At 45.1% G+C, this 12,890-nt stretch overlaps 1 protein-coding gene across 1 annotated transcript in view; it reads left to right on the forward strand.

Annotated features, from left to right (window-relative positions):
• The first annotated feature begins 4,472 nt into the window (after window positions 1-4,472).
• The window catches only part of ankmy1 (ankyrin repeat and MYND domain containing 1), a 57,735-nt gene continuing 49,317 nt past the window's right edge, over window positions 4,473-12,890 (forward strand). Inside the window, exons 1-2 of the mRNA XM_078409788.1 lie at window positions 4,473-5,159; window positions 8,570-8,716. Of these exons, the coding sequence (XP_078265914.1) occupies window positions 4,473-5,159; window positions 8,570-8,716 (834 nt within the window). The remainder of the gene's footprint in view (window positions 5,160-8,569; window positions 8,717-12,890) is intronic.

The following is a 12,890-nucleotide window of genomic DNA, read 5'->3' on the forward strand; positions in this document are numbered from 1 at the left end:
CTTTTAAGCTTAATAATATTATGGGAGCTCACCCGTATGCACAGGTGTCCTAAAGTCGGGAGTTCAAAACCTATTGACGGTCATACATAGATTTTGTGTGCATCAAAACAGTGGCAGTGCTTTGTCACACAAATGCAGGGACTGGAAAGTCAAGTTGAACGCACACCACAGAGAAAAATGAAGAACACAATTATTTGTTTGTTACCTGTTCTGTGGAATGCTTTGGATGATTTTTACAATGGTATAAACATGATATAAATTGAAGTCGTTGTTAGAGTAGCAGAAAATCTCAGTACATTCTGCCTTGTCGTAGTTGAATTGTGTGACTGCAAATGCATTGTCTCCAGCTCAGGAAAGACACCAAGTTAAGGTTCTTCTGTGGAGGATTCAAGTAACTGATAGGTGGATGCATATTTTCTCCTGTTATACCCTGTTGTTTCTCAGCAACCAGCAAGACATCTGTTTTTCGGCTTGCAATCTCCTTTGTGCCCCAGACTTTCTACGAACTTTCATACCTTTATGTGTGCAGATGGTGCTCTGTTGACGCTTCAGCTTTGTGCTTGCTATCTTATCAGCCAACACATGGCCTTGAAACCTGTTCTCGCAACTACATTGTGCTCAATAAAACATTTTCATCTTCAGCACCTCATTGGAATTTTAAGGCCACCTTAATTAACTCTTCCTGTTCCAATTTAGGGCATCCGTCTTCAGTTACTATATAATTGTTAGGAGGAGGTAGATCATCTTAGGGAAAGCAAAAAACACAGATTGGAAATCTGAAATAAAAATAGAAAATGCTGGAAATACTCAGCAGGTCAGACTATATCTGTGAAAAGAGAAAGATTGAAGGGTGGCATGGTGGTGCAGCGTTAGAGTTGCTGCCTTACAGTGCCAGAGACCTGGGTCTGATCCTGACTACGGGTTCTGTCTGTATGGAGTTTTCCCCATAACCTGCTTGGATTTTCTCTGGGTGCTCCAGTTTACTCCCACACTCCAAAGATGTACAGGTTAATTGGCGAGATAAAATTGTAAATTGTCCCTAGGTTGTGTGTAGGATAGTGTTAGTGTGCAGGCATCACTGGTCGGCACGGACTCGTTGGGCCAAAGGGCCTGTTTCTGCGCTGTATCTCTAAACTCTAAACTAAATTAAACTAAAAGATATGTTTCTTCACCAAATCTAAGGTTCTTCACCAAAACTGCTTTAATATCAGCCAAGATTCCTTTTCCTGTTTAGCATTCAACAAACTGCATACTTTGTTGTAGTCCACATGGATTTTAACAGGGCTTTTCAAAGGTCACACATGGTTGTGAGAGGTGTGTTTTTTTATGGTAACGTTAATAACTGAGATCCAAATGTAGGAAGCATGATAAAAAAAAATACAAAGACAGCTATGTGGTTGAGCGGAAGAAAGATTTAAACCACAAAAGGGGAGAGATGTCACCAGCTGTGTGGAAAAATAGCCAATGGAGCAAAGAAAAATAAACTGCTGGGGAATTTGAGCAGGTCAGGCAACATCTGTGGAGGGAAATGGACAGACAACATGTCTTCAGACTGAGCAAACAGCAAATGGACTTTAATCCAGAGTAATGTGAGATGAAGCATTGGTGAGGGCTTGAAGGCAACTAGTGGAAATATTTGGAATGGTCATAGAGACATAGAATCATGCAAAATGGAAACATGGCCTAACTCGTTCATGCCGATTAGGTTTTATAACTGAGCTGACCCCATTTGCCTGCATTTGGCCCATATCCCTCTAAATCTTTCTCATCCATGCAGCTGTCTAAATGTCTTTTTAAACATCAGATTGTACCAATTTTTAGCTTCTTCCAGTAGCTCATTCTATGTACACAACACCCTCTGTATGAAGAATTTGCCCCTCGGATCTCTTAAACTTTCCACTCTCCCTTTAAACCCATGCTCTCTAGTACTGGACTCCTTAGTCTGGAAAAAGGATTGTAAGCTTCCACAGTGTGAAGGAGCATAGGACTACATGCACACAGATCAATAAAGGCTGATAAAATGATTAAAAAGCCCAGTGGGATGATTTCCTTTATTAGTCAAGTACACCGACCAGCCAAAACATTATGACCACCCGACTAATATGCTGTTGGTCCTCCATGTGCCGCCAAAGCAGCGCCGACCCGCCGAGGCATGGACTCTACAAGACCCCTGAAGGTGTCCTGTGGTATCTGGCACCAAAACATTAGCAGCAGATCCTTCAAGTCCTGTATGTTGCGAGGTGGAGCCTCCATGGATCGGACTTGTCGATCCAGCAACCCTCCCCCAACTGCGCAGGCATGGCTGCCGGGCCGTTGAAACTTGTCCCATTCACATTATAAAGTTTATTAAAGTTTATAAAATGAATTACTTTTAAAATATCACAAAACTTGATACTGCACACCACAGGCCAATGGTGAGTAAGGCGCCCCTAAAATTGTTGCGCTATCGTGTACCGTTTTGGCTGTATTTCGGGAACATATATACGTACATATATACATGGATGTAAAGTAAATAGGCAGCGCCCATTTCCCTTGTCAGCATCTAACGAAGAGCTTTGATCTGCACACTATGGTCCTTGTCGAAGAATACGGGAACAGGTTGGGGAGCTACTTTTCAAAGGCCTTTCCACATTTTGAATTATCTGATGATTCTTTGAAAATGTTGAAAAGTGCTGAAGGTAAATAGATTTCTAGATGAGTTGTATTTTTGTAGTTTTGGGTTTATGGTTTTCCACAGGTTGATGAACCCAGGATAGCTGATGTTGTTAGTTGTTAGTTTTTCTGTAGTCTCCAAGACAGTTGTTCCCTGGATTGATCAATTACTTGGATAAGTTGATCCCCATTATTCGTACATTGCGAAGATATCTTAATATCTGAATTAACAGGAGCCGGAGACACCTGAATTCCAAGTTGAGCTAATGACTATAGGAGTTTAGTTCCCAGGAGTTATATATCCCTAGCAGTCAGATTCCTCCAATAACTACATCGATATGGCCGTTGCATCCCTAGCCTTGCAGGATTTCACTGTGGGATCCCGTGAATGTGACATTCCCTGTATTATGGGATCCCAGAACTGCTGGGACCCCTCTCGAGTAGAATTCTTGGTATCAAAGGATTTGCTTAGTTTAGTTTAATTTATTATTGACACATGTACTGAGGTACAGTTTAAAACTTTTGTTAGCGTGCTATCCAGTCAAAGAAAAAACTTTACATGAATACAATCAAGCTATTCACAAAATTCAGTGCAAGATATAAAATTGAAGACCAATGAAGTCTGATTAAAGATAGTTCAAAGGTCTCCATTGAGGTAGATGGGTGGTCAGGATCGCACTCGAGCTGATGAGAGGATCATTCAGTTGCCTAATAACAGCGGGGAAGAGGCTGTCCCTGAATCTGGAGGTATGCGTTTTCAAACCTAGTACCTATTGCCTGATGGGAGAGGGGAGAAGAGGGAATGGCTGGGGTGAGGCGGGTCCTTGGTTATATTGGTGGCCTTGCTGAGGCAGGGTGAAGTGTAGATGGAGTCAATGGAAGAGAGGCTCGTTTGTGTGATGGTCTGAGCTACGTCCACAACTGTCTGCAATTTCATGTAGTCTTGGATGGAGCTGTTCCCAAACCAGGCTGTGATGCATTTCCATGTCAGATGGAACTTCTGACTAGTAGGATTTAGCTCACTGTGGTATTCCCAGAGTAGCTGATAAGAACAGAATTCCCGAGGTTATTGGAATCAGGGGATAGTAAGAATTCCGGATTTTGGGATCAGTAATTTTGGATGGATATTTCATGGATAGCTGTATCCAAAGGATCACAGAATTGTTAGTTTTATCAGTCTCCTGGAACTATAGGATAACTCTGATAGAGGGATTGCGAGGAACATAGTTTGTTTTTGTTCCAAAATAACTGGATTTGTGAGTTTCTGGCATCCCCAGGATAAATTCCACATTCCCAAACAGCTGGATTCTGCAGATCCTCAAATTGCAGGAAAGCTGTATCCTTATGCGAACTGGGTCACCTGGAAGGCAGAGACAGTGGGATTAGCCAATAGACAATATTGCAAAATCTACAAGGTTATGGGATCGCTAGGACTACAGAATCCCTGGGATTGACGGATTTGGGGATTACAAAATCCCCAGAGTTATGGGATCCCCAGGGCTGTAAAATGAGATCTGTGGATTGTGGGGAATCCATGGAATATGGAACCCAAGGGAATGCTGGACACTGGGATTGTGGGATTCCCAGGTGCGCAGTGTCCACACTTCTCCAGTTTCCACGGATTGGAATCCATGGAACACAGGATCCCCAGGAGTGTGGGTTTCATAGATAACCGGGTCCCCATTAGTGCAGAATCAATGGGTGAAGGGAAATGTTGAAGGGCAAGATCGGTGGTTTGTGGGATTTTCAGGACCATGAGATCCATGGGTTGTGGGTCGGTGGATTGCGGGATGTCAGGGTTGTGGGTCGGTGATTGCGGGATGTCAGGGTTGTGGGTCGGTGATTGCGGGATCTCCGGCGGCCGCCAGACGGTAACGCGCCCGTTGCCCGGGCAACGGTGTATTTGTTTGATACAACAGGAGCAGCAAATCAAGCGGCTGGGCGCCGAGTCCCGCACTGTATACATGGCTCCTGCAGACACCGCGACCGACCACGGAACCCCGGGCAGCCCCGGCTCCCCGGGCAAGTCTGGCCCCGGTGGTAGCCCTGGCACTCCAGGCAAGTCTGGCCCCGGTGGTAGCCCCGGGTCCCCGGGCAAGTCTGGTGGTAGTCCCGGCTCCCCGGGCAAGCCTGGTGGTAGCCCTGGCACTCCGGGCAAGTCTGGCCCCGGTGGTAGCCCCGGGTCCCCGGGCAAGTCTGGTGGTAGTCCCGGCTCCCCGGGCAAGCCTGGTGGTAGCCCTGGCACTCCGGGCAAGTCTGGCCCCGGTGGTAGCCCCGGGTCCCCGGGCAAGCCTGGTGGTAGTCCCGGCTCCCCGGACAGGTCTGGCAGCCCCGGGCCCGGCTCCTCGTCCTCCAGCCCGCTATTGTCGGTGGTCCCGAGCGGTCTGGATGTCCGGCCTCTGCCCGACTTCGGGCTGCAGCAGTGGCCGGACGGCTGGTGGTACCAGGGTGAGTTCCGAGAGAATTTGAAGCATGGCGAAGGGAGATTTGAGTGGAGCAGCGGGGAGGTAAGTACCCAGTGCACGCAGCAAGTGGGAGGAGAGTCACGCACAAAAATGGGAAAATGTATTAAATGTATCCCCCCACACAAAACTGCAGTCCCACTTTCGCTGCCACCCCGAACTTTATGCAGTGCCTTCATATGTTGCTGTCCTCAACGCTGGCCACATCATTCTAACGTAAAACTCAGATAATCCCGCACATTGGGCACCAAAAATAACAGCAAATGCTGGAAGCACTCAGCAGTATTGGCAGAACTTGTAGAGAGAAACGTCTCACATTTCAAGTGTGTGCAGCACTCAGTCAGACTGTTGTGCTGCAGGAACGGCAGATTGAATGTTACTCCCCGTTCATACCTGATTTATTTTTATTTCACTTTCTCACACGTTGCAGAGAAGTGTAGTAAAAATTCACCCTCAAAAATCATCAATAAACTCCAATACATCCAGAACTCCGCTGCCCGTCTACTCACCCACTCCCTGACCCGTGACCACATCACCCCCGTCCTTTACAAACTCCACTGGCTCCCCATCCCCCAGAGAATCCAGTACAAAATCCTCCTCGTGACCTACAAAGCCCTCCATAACCTGGCCCCATCCTACCTGACTGACCTCCTCCACAGGCACATTCCCACCTGCACCCTCCGCTCTGCTGCTGCCAACCTCCTGTCCCCCCCCCCCCCCATCCGGACCAAACTCAGATCCTGGGGGGACAGGGCTTTCTCCATCGCTGCTCCCACCCTCTGGAACTCACTACCCCAAACCGTCAGAGACTCCTCCTCACTCACCACATTCAAAACATCACTGAAGTCCCACTTGTTCAACACCGCCTTCAATCATTGACCGTCGCTCCACCTTATTCTTCCTTTTCTGTTCGTTTATTTATTTATTTTTATGTTTTATCTAATATGTAAAGTGCCTTTGAGTTTCTAGAAAAGCGCTATATAAATGTAATGCATTATTATTATTATTATTATTAAAATTTCCAGTGAAACCAGTGAGTTTAAAGATCACCGTAAATATCTCTGTATACAATGGCCTAATGACCACCGCTAGCATTGGTTCCACCAACAACACAACAAGGTTCCTGGCACCTGCTGTTTGGGACCCCAACCAGAGCTTCAATCTGAACCTCTCCTCTGGGTGTACGTCCTTTTTGCACTCTGGACCCACAGCTCACATGGCAGATTAACTAGTGAGCCAGATGAAGGACCATCACCTTTTCTAAAAAAAAACAGATGTGGGATTATTGAAGTTTTGCATAGTTAGTTATGACTTGCAAGAGCTTCAAGTCAATTTTCATGTGGATGCATTTTTTGACCAGCTGTCTGAGGCTCTTTTTGTGTTCCATTCCCTTAGTTCAGTGGTGAGAGTGTCTTAAACTTTGGCCTTTCCCCCAGGAGCTTCAGCAGGTCCTCTAGCACTGGAGTTCGGGTCTATGAAATCTACCAGTTGCGTGAACAGTGGGAGATCAACAAGTTTTGGACAGACCAAGAAGTTCATCAAGTTGATGATCTTCCAGCAGCAGTTGATGGGTTTTTTCTCAGTGTATGTCCCTGGGATCACAGAGTCGATGCGACAAACCTCAACCAAGTACAATGCATCCCTCTCTGATACTTCCTGGAAACGTGGGCTCGTTAGAATATGGAACGACACAGCATGAACAATGTCTGTGTCAAACATGATGCCAACTGAATCTCGTCCCTTCTGCCTTCATGTGATCTATATCCCTCTGTTCCCTGCTATCTAAATGCCTCTTAAACAACATATTGTATCCATTTCCACTACCATTCTTGGCATCGCATTCCAGGCATCTACCACTCTCTACACAGAAAAACTTGCTCAGCATAATCTCCTTTACACTTTCCCCCTCTAACCTTAAAGCTATGCCCTCTGGTATTTGACGTTTCCACCCTGGGAATCGGAGCAGAACAACGTGGAGAACAAGGTGCAATGGGACACTTGGCTGTGCACGAGGGATATGATGGGGAGGGTCCTTCTCACCCTAAGTCACACCTGGTGATTATGAAAGGTAGTTAAGGCAATGAAATCCCATCATTTGGTGTGCACCTTCCAACCATGGCACTAGTAGCAATTGGGATGTGTTCCCAGACCTGGAGGTGCTGGTGGTACCAATGTTAGCAGTGGTCATTAAAGCTATAGATTACTGACAGTGCTGCCGGACCGGGGCCTGAGTGTGAACCACCATCGACCCTGCTACTGCTCGAGGTTGAGGGGTCAGCTCATCACTGGTGCTCCTGCAGCAATGAAGTAGTTGAAGTGATCTTATCACTGCATGGCTCAACGGAGCAATATGAAGTGACTACCTTTGAGGACTGGTGTTGGATGGGCCAAGATGTGGGTCATGGCCACTTAGCGCTGAGATCTGAGTTTCTGGCTGCATCCTGGCCATGGTGAGTGTGGGCCATTGCTGGAGACTGGGACCATGTGGACAGTCCGCCATGATTCCGTGGCCCTGTTGGATGGGATGGAACCTGCTGCCTCCCCCTCTCTGTCTGGCTGCACATCTCTCCCCAGCCCTAAGATTTCTCCATGTAACGAGCTCAATGGTGATTCCAGGTCTCTCTCGTTCTCTCACCATCAGGCACCCCCCCCCCCCCCCCCACACACACACTGAAACCTGGGCAACAGCAAAAAAACAAAGATCTGTAGTGGGCTCCTGGCATGTTGCATACATTGGTGGGAAGGCTGGGGACTGCACAACAGTGTGCAACCCAACTGGATTTCTCCTTTAAAACCCATAGGGGCTAGGGGCCTGTGAATGTTCAGAGTGGAGGTCTGAGTGGACTGTAACAAATCAGCACAGGATAGGCATGTCCCTATGTATTTGATGTGTGTGGAGATTTTGCCATATTATAATCATATAATCACACTGGCCAGATGCCCACCAAGTCCATGCCAATCTTTTGGCCCTTCTATACTTGCCTACATTGCCTAATCCCATTTGCCTACATTGGGACTGTCTTCTTCTAAGGCTTGCCGATTTAAATGTCTGTCAAATGCCTCTTAAACAAAGTGATTGTATCAAATACCACCACTTTCTCTGGTAGCATGTTCCACATATCAACCGCTCCGTGTAATAAAAAATGAACCCTCAGATCCCTTTGAAACTCTTACATATCACTGCAAAGCTACCAACTGTTTTTGATATCTCTGCCATGTTAAAAAGTTTCTGACTGCCACGGCATTATTGAGTTTGAATGGACATGGGAATCAGGTTTTTAATCTGAAGTCCATAAACGTAGCATTGCCTCTACTCATGGCATTTACCAACGTTCCTTGTCCCCACTGACCACTACCTCCCCAACCCCGAACAGCAAAATCAAACGATACCTTTCCCTTTCCCTTACCTCTTGGTACCACCACTTCTGAAGCTTCTGGGTACTTTATGATTGCAGTATTATGAGGGACAGTTCTACAAAGATCATCGGCATGGACAAGGTTGCTATGTTTGGCCGGATGGGACCAAATTCACAGGAGCATTTTACCTGGATCGAAAGGACGGATATGGCACTTTGGAGATGAAGGATGGCTCCATGTTCCAGGTACTCAATAACTTTAACAAATCGAGGGTGAAAAGGGGTATGAAATACTCATGCCAGTAGGTGTGTTTCATTCTCTGAAAGTGGCCGTTGAATGTGAGACCAGGATTTGTGGTGAAGTTTCCTTTCATTTATCTGAGGGGGCAGTTTGGTTTCTGAAACTGCTCTGGTCTTATTGAATTGGTAACATGATTCAGCAGTGATAAAACCACAAAAATATACAAGCAAGCCAGGGGTGCTGTATTGCACAATACAAAATTGAGTGCATTCCACATCCCTCTGCTCTATCTGTAGTGAAGGGAGTGGTGCAGGAGCGTCACTTTGCCGGATTGTGCACAGATTCTCTGGATGCATGAGGAGGGAGTAGATGTTGCTTGATGTTCAAGCTGGTCACACTTAACCCATTAGATAGGAAATGGCAGAATGAACAGTGACAGTGGTGGAGACGCATGTAACCGCAGATGCTGGAATCTTGAGCAAAACACAAAGTGCTGGACGAATTCAGTGGATGAGGCGGCATCTGGGGAGGGAATGGATAGATGAGGTTTAGGGTCGGGATCCTTCTTCACACTGATTGGAGAAAGGGATAGAACTCTGGAAAAGAGGTGGGGGCAAGACAAAACCTGGCAAGCGATAAGTGGAAAACAGATGAGGGGGAGGTCCAATGCCAGACAAGTGGAGTAAACGACAAAGGCTAGGGGCGAAAAGGGGACAAAAGGGTGTCAGATAAGGAGGCAAAAATAGGAGTGAAATGCAAAACCAGAGGCAGTACAGAGAACCAGTACAGAGACAGGCCCTTTGGCCCACTGAATCCATGTCGACTATCAAGGACACATTTACACTACATGGGTTTCGTTCTCCCTGCCTTACAATAACCCAAGCCTGGGACACCAAGAGTATGTTGCAGATCACTTTCTACCGCAGCTGCCTTGTGTGGAGTGCAGTCAGGATGTTTAAGAGGGGAAATAATTTGATAAAATCACAGAAATTTTTGGAGGACAAATCCTTGATCCACATAGATTGAATCTGTGGATGGTTAAAATAATCAGCAGGGATATCAGCAATATAAGGGGGATATAAAAAAAATAGAGAAATGAATAGTGGCAGAGGAATATATAGGAATGTAATTCTTGTATATTTATAAGAGGTGATAGAATTCCAGAGAACTGTAGACTTATCGGCTTCACGTTGCCGCTGTTAAAGATAAGGAATTGTTATTCAAGAAGGGAAATTGAACCACACATAGCAAGCAAAAATATAATAAGTAGTAGTCAGAATAGATTTCAAAAGCGAGGGTCATGTTTGAGGAACTTTATTGAGTTCTTTGAAGAAGTAACAGAAAAAAAAGTAGGGTTAATACAGTGAATGTGACACACAGATTTTCAAAGGGCATTTGATAATATTTCCATAATGTGCTTAGGACTAAGTCAGAGCATGTGGATTCAAGGAAATAAATCGTAATCTGGATATAAAAGAATCAAAAGAGAAGGAGTTAAAGAAGTTGCTTAGACTGGATGAGGACTAGAAACCTGTTCCCAATGTTGGGGGAGTCCAGAACCAGGGGCCACAGTTTAGGAATAAGGGGTAGGCCATTTAGAACGGAGATGAGGAAAAGCGTTTTCAGTCAGAGAGTTGTAAATCTGTGGAATTCTCTGCCTCAGAAGGCAGTGGAGGCCAATTCTCTGGATGCTTTCAAGAGAGAGCTAGATAGAGCTCTTAAAGATAGCGGAGTCAGGGGGTATGGAGAGAAGGCTGCAACAGGGTATTGATTGTGAATGATCAGCCATGATCACATTGAATGGCAGTGCTGGCTCAAAGGGCCGAATGGCCTACTCCTGCACTTATTGTCTATTGTCAATCGTCTTTTGTCTATAAACCCATTCCATGGTGCTGGGAACAGTTGACTTAAACAAATGATTTATAAGTTAGAGTTGCTATATCAATGTATGTTTGATGTATGAATTCAAATGTAAAATTTATTCATAATAAGTATGTACAAAAGAAAGTGCAAAGCCATTAAAATCAAATCAAATCCAGTGTATTGTCACCTCCACAATTATGGTGAGGTACATAACAGCAACATCATAGGCATAATTAACAGACAACACACAAAAACATAACTCGTACATAATTTTAAATAAATTTGACAAGATGGTGAAAAGAAAAATACACAAGTACACAAATACACAAAAACAAGTCCACAGTAGTGAATGAAGTGGTCCAAAGTGTTCCATTGCTGAGAAGTTTTAGGATCGTGGTTAATTCAAGAACTAAATATTTGTAGGAAAATAGCTGTTCCTGAACCTGGTGGTGGCACACATAAAGCTTCTGTACCTCCTGCCTAATACTAGTATTGAGAAAAGGGCATGGCCCGGATGATGGAGGTCCTTGATAAAAGATGATGCCTTCTTGAGGCAGCTCCTCATTGAGATGCTTTTGAGTAACTCAGCTGGTCAGGCTGCATAACTAATCCCAGTATCAGTCTGAAGAAGGGTTCTGTCCCGAAACGTCACCTATCCATGTTCCCCAAGGATGCTGCCTGACATGCTGAGTTACTCTAGCATTTGTGTCCTTCCTTGATAAACAATCATCTGCAGTTCCTTGTTTCTTAACGCTTTTGATCATGGGGAGTGCTGCACCTTTTTGTTTTCTTATGCTTTGGAATTGTTATGCCAGGCCATGATGCAAGCAGTCAGTAGACTTTCAACTGTACACCAGTAGAAGTGTGTTAGAGTATTCGCTGACATGTTGAATCTCTTTAAACTTGTAAGAAAGTAGAAGCACTGTCATGCCTTCTTTGTGATTACATCTATGTGCTGGGCCCAGGACAGGCCATCTGAAATATTATGTAAGAAAGAGTTACTCCAGCATTTTGTGTCTACCACCTGAAATATTAATACATTCTTAAAATAGGTTTTATACATTGTGGTGTTGGCATCTTTTTAGTACATTTTTTTGCCACTCATGTGACCCTTTGGGGTGATGCCTCCTTCGGTGGTTTGAGGGCTGTTCCCACCGGACTCAACCCTTCAATATTCAGTAGCGGAAGAACCCTAATGTTGGAGAAATTCAGCTGGTCAGGCAGTATCAGTGGAAAGAGAAATAGCCGAAGATCCTGCATTTGAACTGAGAAGGAGAAACAAGTAGCAGAGAAGGCGGGATGGGGCTGGGTGGGGGTGGGGCAATGGAAGGAACAAAGTGAATTTCTTTGATAGGGTGAAGTAAAATAGCCATTGAGAAGCAATTAAACTTCTTTGCCTTCATTAGCCGTGTGCTGCTAATGCTGTAGTCTGGTCTAAGGAGACATTTAAAAAAAATTCATTTACACAAAGTTCAAAACCAGCTGCGTGTAATTGGCAAATTAACTTCAATATAAACGAGGTGAAAGGAAGAATAAGCAGACCTACTCTTGCAAATCTGTCTAACGTGGTGGAAGTGCGAGGAGATCCAGGTTGCGGGTCCACAAATCATCAGCAATACCAACTCATGTTAAAAGTGCTCAACATAGTTGGAAGGTATATTACTATGGAAAGGTAATGAAATGTAAAGCTACTTGAAGCATTTTGAAGTTAGTTAGCCCACATGTGGAAAGCTTTGCTTGGTTTTAGCCAGATGGACATCGAGATTCACGAGAAAGTGCAAGTGAAATGCAGGATGAATGAGACCAGCACTGAGGTTATTCCGTGCAGGGGGGAAAAAAAATCTTTGCCCTAGGAAAAAAACACTCAAAGGTGACTTAAATAGACCTAAAATACTGTAAGGATTTGGTCGAGCAAGCATGGCCCAGATGCCTGTCAATTTAATTATCCACCGATTGGTAGAGTCATTGTGCCATCCAGCACAGAAACAGGCCCTTCAGTCCACAATGCTATTGTAAACCATCAACAACCTATCTACACTAGTTGTATTTGTCACGGTTCATGGTCTTGCCATGTAAAATCTGGCAAGACATTTCTCGGTCCATGGGTTTCCTCACACCCTCATGTCGGATAATGCCGGCCAATTTACCAGTCAGTGTTTCAAGGACTTTGCTACGCACTGGGATTTTAAACACATCACCAGCAGCCCGGAGTATCCACAGTCAAAAGGGCTAGCCGAGAGGGCTGTCCGTAATGCCAAACAGGTCATGGAGAGATCCAGAAGAGCCGGGTCCAATGTATTCCTGGACCTCCTCAAT

The sequence above is a fragment of the Rhinoraja longicauda genome, chromosome 13, assembly GCF_053455715.1.
Source record: "Rhinoraja longicauda isolate Sanriku21f chromosome 13, sRhiLon1.1, whole genome shotgun sequence".
NCBI lineage: Eukaryota > Metazoa > Chordata > Chondrichthyes > Rajiformes > Arhynchobatidae > Rhinoraja > Rhinoraja longicauda.